Source organism: Thunnus maccoyii, chromosome 18 (genome assembly GCF_910596095.1).
Source record: "Thunnus maccoyii chromosome 18, fThuMac1.1, whole genome shotgun sequence".
Taxonomy (NCBI): Eukaryota; Metazoa; Chordata; class Actinopteri; order Scombriformes; family Scombridae; genus Thunnus; species Thunnus maccoyii.
In genome coordinates, this window is record NC_056550.1 from 30,104,514 (window position 1) to 30,121,737 (window position 17,224).

Sequence of the window (17,224 nt, forward strand, 5' to 3'; positions counted from 1 at the left end):
ACATTCAGTGCACTGAGGAGCAGTTTTAAGACATCTGCTGTCTCCGCTCTTAAACAAAACTACCCAGGTCAAATAAAACCGTACATGTAAACAGACTTTATTACAGTTTCATTTCTGACATGTTTCTGTTGTATTTGTACAAATGAGCAGTGAAACTATATTTTTCACTACCTTGAATTGTTCGCTAATCATATTTTCTGTGATTATCAATAAATACTTTTACATTTGTAAAGGCGTTTGTGTCATTTTTCTTGTATTTTTGCTCCTGGCAGCTTTAGACTTTGTTAAAGTGGCTAAATGTTCAAACAAAACATGAACATGAAACTGGACTGCAGAAGGTTAGAGAGTCCACTGACTCAAAATATGAAGCAATAATTCACTGTGAAGTGTTCAGTTCTCAACAATAATCCTGGTGAAACTGTTTTTTAATTTTTTAGATTTAGTTTCTGCTGAATGAGACGACTTGTACAAACAAACTGATAGTCACTTTGGTTTCTTGAATAACTTAATTAAACATTACAAACAGACAGGTACAAACATGTTGAACAGAACAAACAGAGCAGAGTGTAAAGTGTAATCCTACATACCACATAATGTCACATCTGCTGAACTTTTAACTGTTGAGTAAATGCAAATACTTCGGTAGAGGTCTGAGCTGAGCTGAATAATTTCTGTTAGAACTCAAAAGCAGGTGAGTCACTGCGTCTTTAAACCTCAAAGCTTCAGTGTGACTCAGTGTTGAGTAACAGCCAACTGAGTCAACACGTTTATAGTCAGAAATAAGGAAAATGAAAGTGAAGAGATGACCTGTTGACTCTTTATTAATCAGAGTAAAAGATCAGTTCATTGTTGGTTTGGATCCAAACATGAAGACAAAGATAGAAAATCACCAAAATCATCCTTTCAATCTCAAAATGATATTTTCAAGTAACATACTACACTGAATGTAAACATTAGTGAGCCACATGTGTTCCTTGAACAAATGTGTATGCAAATTAAAATATATAGTTTGACTCAGCTGATTGAAATCATCTGATCAATGCTATCCAATCACATTGTTGCATGTTGCCATATCTTGCACAAGCAGCAAAAATGATCTGTCCGTTTCAGCTTTCAAATACAGTCCTTGACATTTCATTTCAAGCATTTCATTACAAACACCTGCAATCCAATACAACACCTCTGCCAGAATTCTGTGGGACTTGTCTGGAAATTCGGGCTGAATATCGCCACTAACCCCAACCCCTAAACCCTAATCCTAACCCCTAACCCCTAAACCCTAACCCTAACCCTAACCCTTACCATAACCCCTACCCCTAAACCCTAATCCTAAACTCTAACTCCTAACCCTAACCCTAACCCCTAAACCCTAAACCCTAACCCTAATCCCTAAACCCTAACCCTAACCCCAACCCCTAAACCCTAAAGCCTTACCCTAACCCCAACCCCTAAACCCTAACCCCTACCCCTAAACCCTAAACCCTTACCCTAACCCCAACCCCTAAACCCTAACCCTAACCCCTAAACCCTTAACCTAACCCCAACCCCTAAACTCTAACTCCTAACCCTAACCCTAACCCCTACCCCTAAACCCTAAACCCTAACCCTAACCCTTACCATAACCCCTACCCCTAAACCCTAACCCCTAACCCCTAAACCCTTACCCTAACCCTAACCCTAACCCTTACCATAACCCCTACCCCTAAACCCTAACCCAAACCCTAACCCTAACCCTAACTCCTACCCCTAAACCCTAACCCCTAAACCCTAACCCTAACCCTAACCCTTACCATAACCCCTACCCCTAAACCCTAACCCAAACCCTAACCCTAACCCTAACTCCTACCCCTAAACCCTAACCCTAACCCCTAACCCCTAAACCCTTACCCTAACCCTAACCCTAACCCTTACCATAACCCCTACCCCTAAACCCTAACCCAAACCCTAACCCTAACCCTAACTCCTACCCCTAAACCCTAACCCCTAAACCCTAACCCTAACCCTAACCCTTACCATAACCCCTACCCCTAAACCCTAACCCAAACCCTAACCCTAACCCTAACTCCTACCCCTAAACCCTAACCCTAACCCCTAAACCCTTACCCTAACCCTAACCCTAACCCTTACCATAACCCCTACCCCTAAACCCTAACCCAAACCCTAACCCCTAAACCCTAACCCTTACCATAACCCCTACCCCTAAACCCTAACCCAAACCCTAACCCCTAAACCCTAACCCCTACCCCTAAACTCTAACTCCTAACCCCTAAACCCAAACCCTAACCCCTAAACCCTAACCCCTACCCCTAAACTCTAACTCCTAACCCCTAAACCCAAACCCTAACCCCTAACCCTAACCCTAACCCCTAATCCTAACCCTAACCCTTACCCTAACCCCTACCTTGTAGGTATCTACACAGCGGCGTACGTAGACACCAGAGAACTACAATTCGGTCCACACTGATGTCTTGTTTGCTGCAGTAAAACACAAGGGAAAAGCATACAAAATGCTAAAATACCAGCTGTATATTTTGCCTCTTTGTACCAGCCGTTACTCCACTTGGATTGCTTTATTCACCAGGGATGGTCCAATCACATTTTTTTGGCCCTCTTTAAGAATTGATGTTTAAAAAAAACAATACAGAGTTAAATATGTATCTACATACAGTATATGACATATCAAAAGACCGAAACTACTAAATTTGACACATCTTATTTTGCACAAGCATCTTGATCCAAGTACTGAAGGTCTTGGTTCAGAACTCTTGGATTGTTCAGTTTAAATTATTGATGTGATATAAATGAATGTTTAACTGGGATAAAGTGACTCTGAAATCAATGTGAAGCAATAAGCTTGAGAGAAGATGTATCACTCTGATTACTGAAACACTCACTCCACTCTAATTGTGCAGCAGAGCTGTCACTTTTTATTCAAAAGTGGAAATTTGAACTTTTGTTCGAGTGTGGGGAAAACTTAAATATTCGAACTATAATGACCTGTTTGAATTCAGAATTTACAGTCTATTCGTGCAACAGGCTGTTTGAAGTAGTTTACCTTGTGATCCAGCAGAGGGCGTTCTTAAAATTCACTATCAGCCTGACCTATTGCATGCTCTTTCACCAATCAGTGAAACTAATCAAAACTAAGTCAAAAAAGGGAGGACACGAGTGAGCAAAGCCGTGCTGATTGGATAATTACATCAGAAGCAGTGAGTGGAAGTATTTTGGGGGCTACAATGTAGATGCCAACTGCTTTACAGCAACAACTAGTCTGGGGTCTCACCAGCTAACTCACCACACAAGTCAGGCATCTAACAAGCAGAGCAACGTCAATTCTACAATCTTGTCTGACTGCCTACTTCAATGACACGGTTGGTGATTTTCTGTATGTTTGCATCCAAACCAATAATGAACTGATCTACTAACAAGTATTGTGTGTATCAAAGCTGATGTATCTTATTCCTCTGTGCTGTAGACCTCCATTGTTGTCCACAAACCTTTAAAAACACGTCAATGAGTCACACTGCTGCACTGGGTGACATGTTCTTTCATGCAAGAATCAGACAAAAGATCTGCACACTGTACTAATAGCTCCCAGGAATTTTAATTGAGCAACGTTTCAATCGATCAAAGATCTTCATCAGGAATTCTCAAATCACAAAGCAGAACAAGCAATAAATGGACACAAACACATTCATCACTCAGGTGACTGTGATCTGGGTTAGAGTTAGTCAATCAACCCTCAAACTGGACCAATCAGAGCAGAGCTAGACAACACTGTCTGATACTGATACACATAAATCATCCAGAAAAAAATATCATAAAACTGCTTCATAGAAAAATAGAAAACTACTATATAGAAAAATACATAGAAAAATAGAAATAGTAATATATTACTTGCCCCATTTTTTTTAGGACTGCAGGCAAGTTCAGCCTAGTAATCAGCCAGAATTACAACAGACAGAACAATCAAAAGGAAAAGAATCACAATCATACTTAGAAAAATTGTTTTATTTTTTCAATAACCACTTACAAAAAAAGTTTAAGATCAAAATCTAAATCTAAGACCTTAGGTAAAAATATTATTATTATATATATATTATTACTCATCGGAGTACGAATGCAGTGTATTCTATTCTATTGTGCTCATGTCTGTCGGTTTCCTATAAAGATCTGTTGCCAACTTGTCTTGTTCTTTGATGATCAAAATGTCCAGAAAATAGATTTATGAGAAGTCATAATTAACTGTGAATTTAAGATGATGGCTGCATACATTTAGAAAACGTGTGAAATCAAATAATTCTTTTATAGAACCTGACAAATGGGGGATTATATCATCGATGTACCTTTGCCAAAGACCTATATGATGAAAAAAAGGATTATGTGAAGAATTCAACACAAACTGTTGTTTATCCAACGTATAAAGAAGCTGGTTTGGGGCCATCGTGCTACACAGCTGTGCCTTTCAACTGCAAATAAAAATAATCTTTGTACATGAAAACATTTTTAGTTAGGACCAATCTGGTTAATTCTTTGATACAGGTAATCTTGGGCTTCATATCTGAATGAAAAGGTCCTAGATAAAAATCAACCGTTTTAATGTCTCCGTCATGTGATTTATTAATGTAGAGTGATTCCATATCAACTGTAACTAGTAATATTATTAACAGGAAAGTCAATTGTTTTTAAATTTGTAAACATATCAACGGTATCTTTCACATACGAAGGCAAAGAAGTGACATGAAGTTTTAGAAAATAGTCAACAAATGTAGATATTTAATATATAATCAGTTTACCTGGTGGTTTTTCCAAATTCTAATGTATATTGGGTGATGTGTACATAACTGGTGTAACTGGATGATCTACTTTCATAAAATCAAGTACTTTTTTAGAAATGTCTCCACTCTTGAAATAACAGGATGAGGTGCTGTGCATCGTCTTTTTCAAATCCTCAGTTGGATCTGAGCTGAGTTTGATTACTAGCATAGCAGTAGCATACGTGCTAACGATCAAAACAACCCTGTGGCACCAGCTGAGGCTGTCTTTGATTCACAATTTAATCATTTTCTATGAGTTACAGCAGTTGGGGCTCAGATGCATAAGTAGTGAAATTTGAACCAATTCGTCCATTTTCTAGAGCCAGACATGCCGATCAATCCCACGACCCCTTTCATTAATCTTCAAAGGTCACAAAGAGCAATTAATAATGTTTTACGACTCCAGGACACTAATCAATTTGATTATCATCAGTTTTATAAAAGTGCACATCAGTCTCTGTATATAATGCATATGTATATACACATACATTAGTTCATTATGATAAAAACAGACTGAGGGTTTTACTCGTTCACATAGTTTTTATTGTTTGTTGTACGTGGTTGATGTGTTTGGGTTGAGGGTTTCTGGTCTGTGTAATCGTGCATAAAGTGCATCGGGAAGGGATCTTCTAATGGTTCATATGAGCAGCTGACGATTATTTTAAAAGCTTTAGCTCGTTATCTTTTATTCTGATCATTTATATGCAGTTCATTGAGCTTAACAATACACGTATACTGTTGATGTAAGCATTGTCATACAAACTCATGACTAATATTTACTAAACTATGTGAACTAGAAGATAATACGTTTGTAAAAACACAGAAAATTGTGGCAGCTTTACGTTAAAAAGCAAAATTATTTTGAGTTCAGCACACTTCATTTCTTGTAACTACTTGTTTTCGTAATGTAAAGTGAACAAAAATTATTCATTTTATTGAACATGAAACTGACCTCTGATCAGTAAGGTAGAGTTCAAGTGGATATCTGACACATTTACAGTCTTTTTAGCATCAAATTCCCTCTTTGTGTTTCCTCGGACAGTGTTTCCCTGTTGAGCTGCAGGTGGAAGTATAGTAACAAAAAGAGGAACTTTGGCACTAAAAAGACTGTAACGTTGAAAGATATCTACTTTTAATAACAGCTTCATCACAACACAAAGACATGAATTTGTTTCCTGCCGACATGTTTCCACTTGTTTGTCATCTTAACAGAAACAGCAGATTATCTGATATAAACAAGAAAACCTCTTCACTCTTTGAAGTGAACTGATGCTAATGTCTCTTTACTGAACCACAAATAAAAAGTAACGTGAGCGTGTTTCATAAAAATCTACAACTCAGACTGAAGCGGAGAGGATTTCTGTCTGTGATCGAACACAAACACATTCATGTATGTGAAATATTCAGCGTTTATTCACTGAAATAACACAATAACAAGCTGCTGCTGTCAAGTCAAACCTGACAAAGTTCAGACTGAAGAATCAAGAATGAAGAAACAAGAGACTTAATGCAAAGATTTTAGTTTAATCTGAGAAGATCTCATCACATCGTAACAAAGCTCTGACAACACCGTTGACTCGAGAATATAAAAATACATTTTTCATCTGTGAGTTCACCGTTTTATCAGTTTGATCAGAGGATCAATACTGCAGCTGGTGTTTGTCTGTATCTGATGACTGATCGACAATTATTCATCATGAATGTCTGAAACATGACGAAGCTGCAAATAGACAATAGATAATAGAAACAGCACCTGAGTCACAGTGTTTACTCTGTGAGTGTGTGTGTGTGTGTGTGTGTGGGTGTGTGTGTGTGTGTGGGTGAGTGTGTGTGTGTGTGTGAGTGTGTGTGTGTGTGTGTGTGTGTGTGTGTGTGTGTGTGTGTGTGTGTGTGTGTGTGTGTGTGTGTGTGTTTGGGTGTGTGTGTGTGTGTGTGTGTGTTTGGGTGTGTGTGGGTGAAATTCACAGAACAACTAATTTATAAAATGTATAAAAACTAAAATAAAAATATAAATATAACGAAATGAATTACACAAATAAATTAATTTTGGAAAAAATAAATTATTTAAATAAAATACAAGTGTAAATAAATAAATGGATAAATAAATAAGTAAATAAATAGATCAATTAACATAATGAGTGGGTGTGGCTCCATTCATCAGTGGGCGTGGCCCCGTCATCGGTGGGCGGGGCTCTGTTCATCGGTGGGCGGGGCTCTGTTCATCAGTGGGCGCGGCTCCAGGTGAAACACTTGTGGTGATTCTGCAGAGCGGACTTTAGGACCCAGAGCAGATCTCTCCTCAGAGCCTGCCAACCACAGGCTGCGTTTTCCTGAGTGACACACAGAGACACGCCCCCTTAGTTCTGATTGGTCCACACACTGACTGACAGACTGATCATCCAATGATTTATTCATGAAGAAGACATGAGGAGTTTCACTCATTTATACAGTCAATTACATTTTAAATTTAATTGTATTGTTTATTTTTTTATTTCATTTTTTGTAAAAGATTGTAAAAAAAATTGAAAAGTATTAATTAAAGTAGTAATTAATTAAATATTCTGTGGATAAATATCAACAATAATCACTTTGTGCCCCTGAGTTTGTCTCGTCAGGCAGACGTCGTCACATTCACACCTGTATGTTTGTTTTGATATATGTTACATTTTATCTGATTTACACACAAAATAATCTTACTATAAAAATGAGACTGTAATTTTTACTTTGGTTTCATCTCATGAGGTTTTATGTTCATCACTTTGAGTTTACCTGCTCAATGACAGCAGTCACGTTACCGAAGTAAGGAGACAGAACACCTGAAGTATCGACGTCCGACAGCTGCAGACAGAAGACAAACGGACATCAGACATCACAGGAGGATGACCATGACTCTGACTGAAAGCTCTCACCCTGCCAGCAGCTCCTCACAGCTCAAAAAACATCCCAGAACATTTCAACCAAATCTGAAACCTGACCTATCAAAACCTTATCTAGTGACCCAAGAACACGAGAACAGAAAACATGAGAACAGAACATGAGAACAGAAGAACATAAGAACAGAAGAACATAAGAACAGAAGAACATGAGAACATGAGAACAGAACATAAGAACAGAAGAACATAAGAACAGAAGAACAGAAGAACATAAGAACAGAAGAACAGAAGAACATAAGAACAGAAGAACAGAAGAACAGAAGAACATGAGAACAGAAGAACATGAGAACAGGAGAACAGAACAGAAGAACATAAGAACAGAAGAACATAAGAACATAAGAACATGAGAACAGGAGAACATGAGAACATAAGAACATGAGAACAGGAGAACATGAGAACATGAGAACATGAGAACATGAGAACATGAGAGAAGCTGTTCCTCAGACTGGAGGTTCTGGTACTCACACAGCTGCCCTGCTCCTGCAGTCGGTCCTGCACGTTCTTGAAGTCGTCGAGTTTCTTGACGTCCCAGTTGACTCCGCCCTCTCCGACAGGTGGCACGTGATCCTCATCGTTGAATATCGGCCCCGCCTTGTCCAGTGACTCATACACGACCCATAATGCCCGGCGGCACTGCAGGAAATCAAACAGAGGTCAGAGTTTTTACATAAACAGGTTGAACATAAAAAGCAGCTCTCTGATTGGCTGAGAGGCTCAGGTGAGGTCAGAGGATTACCTGTGGGTGATTGGCTGTGGCAGCAGGGAAGACGGAGCTTGGAAAGGAGATGTTGGCGTTGTACGGCAGGCAGTGGACAGGAAACGGCGTTCCCTGCAGGTCAGACAGGAAACAGTTCAGGTTTAAATAGTTTAAATATTCAGACGTCGTCTGACAGAAATCAGATGAAGTTTCAGTTTGTGAGCAAGGCAGCACTCTAACGTTCTGCTAACGTTCTGCTAACGTTCTGCTAACGTTCTGCTAACGTCAAAGGTCAAAGGTCAGGGTCCTACCAGGTCTCTGAGGAGGTTGTGGGCTTCCTGGACTAAAGTTCCCTGAAGATGGCAGGTCGGCATGGCAACAAGCATCAGCTGGAGGCTGCAGAGCTGCAGGAGGAGGAGGAGGACGGATGAAGGAGTCATGGTTCTGCTGGTTCTGCTGGTTCTGCTGGTTCTGGTCTGAAATGCTTCAGGTGAGCTGAGTGAGCCTGCAGCTTCAGGTGTGTTCAGGTAACCTGAAACAGAGAGCAGCAGATTGGCTGTCTGTTAGGACCCATCAGCCAATCAGAGGCCATCTACCTGTGTGAGTCATCCAGTTAAACCACAGAGACTCTGATCCAAACCACAGAGACCTGGACCAGGACACGTCTTCTCCGCCAGGTGAGTCACTGCAGGTTCATTCAGGCCTCTGATGTTTAGACATTTAGATTTATAGATTTCTTTTGTCTGAAGTCAGAAACTTGTCTGTTAATGTTTGATTTGTTTAAAGCTGAAGATAAAAACAGTTCAGATGTTGGATTTTATTTTTCACACTCATTTGTAGTTTCTTCATGTTCGTATTTCCATGTGATGCTACTTTCTACATTTCAGAGGGAAATATTGTACTTTCTACTCCACTACATTTATTTGACAGCTTTAGTTACTTTTCAGATGAAGATTTGACACAATGGATAATATAACAAGCTCTTAAAATACAACACATTGTTAAAGATGAAACCAGTGGTTTCCAACCTTTTTGTCTTTTGACGTCTTACAAAAAGCAGTGTGTAGTCGGGGTCACATTTCACATGTCTATGAGTTGTTAACAGCTCCACCAAATAGTGATTTTTCCCTCTAAACTTCTCACATGCTTTCATTTCAATAAATGTTCAAATGATCCAATATTTCAGCAAAAATCAAAGATTAGAGAAAAAGTCCAAAAACTGAAAACAGATTTGTGTATCAGAACTTTGTTTTTTCTTCTTTCCTCTCCCATTAATCATCTCACCACCCCTCAGATTTATCTGCTGACCCTTTGGAGGGGCCCGACCCCTAGGTTGGGAACCACTGGACTAAACTAGCTAACTGTATCTAAAGTAGTGTAAACTAGCTCCACCTCCAGCAGCTACAACAGTAACATGCTGCTCTAACACTGATGCTTCACTATTAATAATCTAATGATGTCATATATAATAATATATCAGTCAGAGGGACCAAACCACTACTTTTACTGCAATACTTTAACTACATCAAGCTCATAATACTTATGTACTTTTACTGCAATACTTTAACTACATCAAGCTCATAATACTTGTGTACTTTTACTGCAATACTTTAACTACATCAAGCTCATAATACTTATGTACTTTTACTGCAATACTTTAACTACATCAAGCTCATAATACTTATGTACTTTTACTGCAATACTTTAACTACATCAAGCTCATAATACTTATGTACTTTTACTGCAATACTTTAACTACATCAAGCTCATAATACTTATGTACTTTTACTGCAGTAAAGGATCTGAGTACTTCTTCCACCTCTGATAAACACGCGTGTTTCCTTCAGGACGAATGACGGAGTTAAAGGTTTGTTCATTTCCATTTTTCATCTTTTCCATTGCAGCCGTTGTTACGTTGAGGTACAAACATGTTAAATATTTGGTTATGATTCAGCCGGTCGGGGACGCGTCCGTGCCGCCGCTCGTCATAAAACTCGACTCTCTTTCCGATCAGCCAGTTTTCCAGATTCAGATACGAAGCGTCTGAACGAGAGATGGAAATATTCGTCATGGCTCGATCAGGTTTACGGTTTGGACTCGACCGCGGCTAACAGCAGCAGGCTGAGTGTACCGATAGTTTCCATTCGACTCGAGCGCCGTGTAACCGAGAACGATGTGAAACAGCGATGATCATATTCGACTGACAGGCTTCATGTTCTAACTTAAAGTTTCAACATTAATGAAAATGAGTAAAAGTGAGAAGTGAGTCAAGGATTCAGCTTTACAGCAGGACAAACTGCTGCAGAAATGAAACTTATCAGCATCTGTTTCAAATATTTCCACCTCTGCTGTTTCTGACCGCCGTCGACCCGGAAATCTGCTCCTGACGACAAACTTTACAACACGTTTCAACTTTAATGTTTTTTCACGTTTCTTCCATTTTGTTTGTGAAGGAACCTGAATATTAAAACCTGCTGATGGTCTGGTCGGTACAAACTTTATTCAAACTTTATTTAAAATGTAAAGATCATGAATGTAAAATGTGTCGTAGCTGCAGAACATAAAGAAACATTTGGAATATAAATGATGATCGTTTAGTTTTTCCAGTGAAACAATAATAAGAATCTTTATGAAGGAAATTCAAAAACATTCAGAACTTACTGAACATTTTATATATTATTATTATTTTTACAAAAACTAAACTAAAACACAGTAATGTTTCAATATTTATATATATTTATATTATAATCTATAATCAATAGAAACATGTCTGATCATATTACAGAAGCTTTATGTGAAGAAATGAAACATTTAAAACAATAATAATAATAATAATAGATCACATGAATGATTGATTTGATTGATTGATTGATTTTATAAATATATATAATAATTTATATTATAAAAGTGATCAATTTAATCAACACACTTCTTAAAGGTTTCCTGATAAATGATCAATATGAGATTTATTTCCCTGACTCTGATTCTGTGATCATTGATTAAATGCTGCATTTATTGATTGATTATATTGATTTCTTTACGAATGAAACATTTGATGTCACCATAGCAACCACCTTGATGTTTAAAGTGAAACTTTTTCTCTTCAGGAAAAGAAAAGAAAGTTTGTTTTCTAATTTAATATCATATATATTTAATATCTAACATGAAAAACAGGTGAACTTACCTTCCGAGTCTCTGACGGTCTGATGGAGGTTCAGCTGGTCCTGGAGGTCCTGGAGGTCCTGGAGGTCCTGGTGTATGTCGATCTGGTTCTGCGTTTGGTCGGTGGTTGTTGTGGTTCGTCTGAGAACGTCTGCAGCAGTTCTGTCATCTTGTGGTTTAAATAAAGCTTGATCCCGGCAGAAACTGAAACTCTGATGTCTGCAAATTCATTGTAAATTGGAAATTTCCCCCCCCCCCCCCCCCCATCATAACCACCACCTCCCTCCTCTCAGGGCCAGGCTGAGGCTGTGGGGTATCTCACGATGACGTCTGACATACAAAAATACACTTCATGGCCAAAAGTATATGGACAGCTGAACATTGCAGCCGTGTTTAAATAAATAAAGCAGATTTCATTTAATTTAAATATTGATCACATCCATGAATGATGACTTTAAGGTGTTATTAAGGGAGTTTCATTTTAAAGGATTCTTATTCACTATTCATTTATTTAACAAATAAATTAAGAAGTTTTTATGTTAAAACTGTTAAAAATATTTTGTACTGTTGAATTGTTTAATTTTGCAGCTACAATGCAAATTTAGGGTTAATTAATAGATTGATTAAATTAATATATTAAACATTTTTTGAGTTGTTGATGGATTATCTGTGTTGTTTGTGGGTTTTTTTAAATGTTCCAAATAGCATAAAGTATCACGTTAACTTTAAATGAAGACTTTAAGGTATAAATTCAGGGATGAATTTCATATCGTAAGTTTTGTTTTTTCTTTTTTTTGAAACTTTGCAGACAAAACATTAAAAAATCTAATAATTAACATTTACAACACAGAATTCATCCATTAAATTTTCCCTTAAAAACCTGAAAATGAGATTGATTTTTTGTTAATCAAGATAAATGAACAGGATGATGATTCAGTTTGATACCATGACGGAGGGTCACAGGCTTCAACAGCCAACAAGTCTGGAAACAAGGACTCAAACTTCCCTTCAGACCGCAGAACTCCGCAGAGCGCTGAGTGAATCACTGATCAGACGATGCGGTTCAACACCCGCGAGCTTCAGTTTACATTTACGGAGAAGAGTCGACACACAGCGGAGCGCAAAGACGAGTTCAGGAGGCAGGAAGTCTGAAGTCTCAGTTTACATTTAGACAAAATAGAAAGCATGAGTCTGAAACAGGAAGGAAACCTCGTTCTGTTACTGAGGGGTTTCTACAGTTCTTCAGTTTTTTTCTGAATGACTTCAGTTTGTAGTGAAATATGCAGATGCAGGAAACATGTGGGAACATCCTCACAGGTTTCTGTTGTTTCAGCTCATTTTCAGTTCTTGAAACATTAAGAACAAACATCCGATCAGATTATACGACTCGTTTGTTTAGTCATTACGTGAGGAGGCGTCACTGTGATGTCAAGAAAGGAAACCAGCTGATTAATGCAGAAACATTTCTCCATCTTTCTAATTGTTGGTAAAACTCTATAAAGAGGATAATCAGTTTGAAAAACAAATGTTTTCATGTCTAAATTTAAAACATGTCTGTGTCCAAATATCTTAAACCATCTGGTGTGATTATATATTTAGAGTAGATTACAGTGTCTGATAATTTGACCAATAAAAGAGAATCTTACTGTTTTAATAACGAGGATGTCAAAACGTTGATCTTCTCACCGTCTAAACACTCAGACTGCAGAAGCTGATCATTAGAAACACGACGTGTCTCCGTACAACACTGCATGTAAATGACGGATTATTTAGACATAAAAGAAACTGTCATGACTCCGACAACCACCTGCTGCTCATTACCATCAGTCCCAGTACTACATATACTGGTCTCTGACATCCAGTTTGTCTATGTTTATTTGTTATATACTTGTCTTCCAGCCACCCTGACCCTGTTCTGTATCTGTTTCCTGTTCCTCTTCCTGCAGTTTTGACCTTCCACCTGTTTGTGACCTGCCTGCCTGCGTTGCCCCTTTAGACTGTTTTGGACTGACTTCCTGTTACTGACCTGTAAGACAGTATTTCAGATTTGGTTTGTTAAAGGCCTTCTCTCTACCAGTCTACCAGTCAGGTTAACTCTTCTGTCTGTCCGCCTTCACTGACTGAGCTTCAGCGACCTTTCAGAAATCTGACAACATGGCTCCATTTTACATTTCTCTTACATTGAGCTATTTGATGACACAGGCGAGATGGCGTAATGAGTTGTTTGGCGGTCTCCATCCGTCATCTCCAAATTTTAGCCTTTTTAACCATTTTAATTCATTTCTACCAATTGATTAAATATCTCTATCAGATAAACAAAAGCTCAAAGTTTAATCCAATTTTGGTTCTTTTAAATTTATTCAAATATTCACAGTGTCTTCTCAAAAAGTGATCATATACAAGACCTGATCAGAGACTCAAATCTTGACTTTCTATGCCTGTCAGAGACCCGGCTGCATGCAAACAGCTGCATCGACTGTACCTGGCTATAACATCTGTAGGAGAGGCCGGACTGAGGGAAAGGGCGGTGGACTGATGATATATATAAGAGATGCTTTCCAATGTGAGTGAATACAGTGGTCATCTTGTAACAATTTGGAATATATTGGACTAAATGTAAACTTGTCACCTCAAATGTGCTTTCTCCTTTTTGTAATATATCGCCCTCCTTCTGCCAATAATGTGTTTTATGATCAACTGCACAGTAAACAGGATGTGATTCTAGAAAAGAGATTCTTCTGATGGGAGATTTTAATATTAACTGGGATGATAAAACAAGTAGGAAAAATTTAAAGCAGATCTCATCTAGTCTAGACTTTAACTCAGCTAGTTAAAGGTCCAACTAGAATAAATAATTCTTCAAAACCTCAGATTGACTTGTTTTCAGTAATAAACCTCAAAGAATTATTAAGACTTTTAACATGATAACTGGTCTGTCTGGAAGCTGTGGTGGGACTGGGGGAGGTACCTGTGCACCATTATATTATCAGCACCAAAGCAATGTCTTATAAACCCAACTTGTTCAGGATGTTATCACCTTTTCCAATCTATTTACTAACATTTTCGCCAATATTTTAATAGCCCAACTCAAAACTGATAGAGAGTGGCAGCTCGTGCATAAACTAAGGTCCTTATCTTCTTCAGCAATCATCAGAAAGTCCAGAAAATGTTCCCTCCTGGATAACATTAATAAAATGAGCCAAAAGCAGGGGAGTGAGTTAATTATGACCATCATGGCCAGGAGATTTCCCAGTGGCCATTTGGTGAATAGCTGTGTTAATTTCAATTGTTAAGTCATTTCCCAGCATCTTGTCAGTAATAATACTACTGAGTAAAAGCTCCATATTCTATTCTGTGGATACTTGACCAAAAGCAGCGAACCCTGATTGGTACAGTTTTTCATATAATCCCTAAAGATACAATATCAATATCTTCATATATATCTTCAGGGAGAAAATTTTAACTTTAATGTTTTTTAATATACAAGTTAAAAGTTTAAGACCGAACCCATAATATGCTCTAAAAAAACATCAATTTCAGCATAGAGCAATGTTTTAAATGTTGCCTGCAGGGAGAAGCTCTGCAGGAAAATGAGTCTGTTATAACACAGAGCTCCACTGGACTGAGGTCAGAAATGTGCTGACTGCGGGTTTCACATGATGTGGTATTACTCAGCCAGGCCTTATTTACCAGAGAGAAATCAAGTCTTGAGTTATGTGGAGTTCCTCTCTACTGGATGGATTAATCTCCATATATCAGTTAGTGCAGGATCTTTGATTAACGTTTTCAAGGCTATTTCAGCTTTATTTTGACATCTGTTTATAACAGGAGGAGAGCGGTCTATGACTGTATCCAGATCTACATAAAGGTCACCACCAGTCACTATAGGAATGTCCTGTAACTGAGCAATGTGAGTATCAGTCAGTCCCATCGGAGTTAGGAGAGGCATATAAATTATAAAAGCCATTTGTTTCTTCAGCAGAGACCCTAAGCAAATTAAATATCCCCCCAAAACATCTGCAATGCTGGTTGATGCAATAAAATTCAGATTTTTGTGAAATAGTGTTGCCACCAGTGACCAACCCAGTCCCTTTTTAATTTATTAACTGCAAGGTGAAAGAGATGAGTCTTGCAAAAATAAAACATTACATTTTTTACTTATAGCAAAATTCATGATTTTCTTTCCTTTGATAGGATTTTTAATCCCTCTAAAACTTCATACCATAACGTTTATTAGAGTTACACATATTGTGAGATATACTGTTGACCAACCGGACACACAAAAAACACAAAGAGAAATAATTCAAAAAGAAACTTTACACACAATACACCGTTATAGTCCCGGGGGGGGGGGGGGGGGGGGGGGGGGTGTTATTCTACGGTACCTTTTCCTGTAACTGGTATGAAGAGTCCAAGAATTCATGCTACCTAGACCCAGGTCCTTTAGCTTTAGACGTGGGAGCGTCGTATTGTCCAGCTGTCCAGTCTGGAGCTGTCTGTATGTTTTGGGGACTGCTGAGTTTGAACCCTGGATCCTGCATGATGCTAATCCAGGAGACCCCCTCCTGGAGGGCCTCCCTCGCCTCAGCAGCGGATTGGAGCGGCAGGCGCTGTCCTTGGTGTAAACTTTCAGTTTGGATGGAAAGGTTGATTTCACCTGTTTTTCTTTGAGCTCTCTCTTTATGGACGTGTAGCCTCGCTTCTCCTGCAGCAGTTTAGACAACCAGCTGTAGTTGAAGACAATTTGTTGCTCATTTTTACAACAAGTGGCCTTTTCTGTTTCATATCCCACTGCAGAAATCGGACAACAATAGACTGGAGGGTCGCTCCCTCCGTCAGAGGCTGAGTAACCAGATAACGATGAGCTTGCACATTATTTACAGACGAGATGCCAAGTTTATCAGCAATAAGAGTTTTCAAGTAAATTATGTCTTCTCCTTCACTCCCTTCTTTCAAATTCTCATGTTCAACCTCAACCCTCTGCTGTTGCATCAGGTGGTTTAGGGTTTGGTTTCTTCCACATGGGATGCCGTGGACTTTAGATTGGATGCCAAACTTTTCATCTCTCTCTGTAGATCAGAAATGTCTTTCCTTATTTCTCCTAGAATTCTTCTCTAAAACCACTGATTTTGACAGACTCCTCCATTGTCTGTTTCCTGCTGTGTCCTTTGGTTTTGGATTTGTAGTTGCAGGTCAGATTCTCAGATTCGTACACACAGGGTAGCAGACTATCTTCCCATATAGTTTGGCATCATTTGATTGTGAAAATAATATGTTATCCCCTTTATGTTATAATATTGGAGGGCCTGAGCGCTTCACAGTCACATTCCTTGTGCCGCCACTGCAGAATAATGAAAAATAAAAATAAAAATAGGATATTATAATTATTATAACAGGATATCATAATTTACATGTTGTGACATCAGCTTTGTGAAGTTTGGCAAAGTTCCAAAATAAAAATATCTAATTAATGATAAAACCAACTTCTTTTACAGTTGATTCCCACATCGAGCCTGGACTATCCTCAAGGATACCTGGAACCCTCTCAAGGACCTCTGGAGCCCCCTTAAAGATCCTCTCCAGTTATGTTTCCAGACATATAAAATACTCTGCTT

General features: G+C 38.4%; 1 protein-coding gene and 1 long non-coding RNA gene across 2 annotated transcripts; one reads left to right on the forward strand and one right to left on the reverse strand.

The window, feature by feature from the left end:
* Positions 1–6,971: 6,971 nt before the first annotated feature.
* On the reverse strand, positions 6,972–11,801 carry ifnphi3 (interferon phi 3). The gene is made up of 6 exons (XM_042393604.1): positions 11,632–11,801; positions 8,759–8,979; positions 8,487–8,579; positions 8,216–8,383; positions 7,587–7,655; positions 6,972–7,147 (listed from the first exon to the last, which is right to left on the reverse strand). Exons 2-6 carry the CDS (start codon positions 8,885–8,887, stop codon positions 7,040–7,042), a joined length of 567 nt encoding a protein of 188 aa, XP_042249538.1. The 5' UTR covers positions 8,888–8,979; positions 11,632–11,801; the 3' UTR covers positions 6,972–7,039.
* On the forward strand, positions 8,891–11,707 carry LOC121884666. Its single transcript, XR_006092400.1, has 3 exons — positions 8,891–9,124; positions 10,242–10,314; positions 11,622–11,707. It is a non-coding gene; the product is annotated as an uncharacterized LOC121884666 (long non-coding RNA).
* Positions 11,802–17,224: the final 5,423 nt, after the last annotated feature.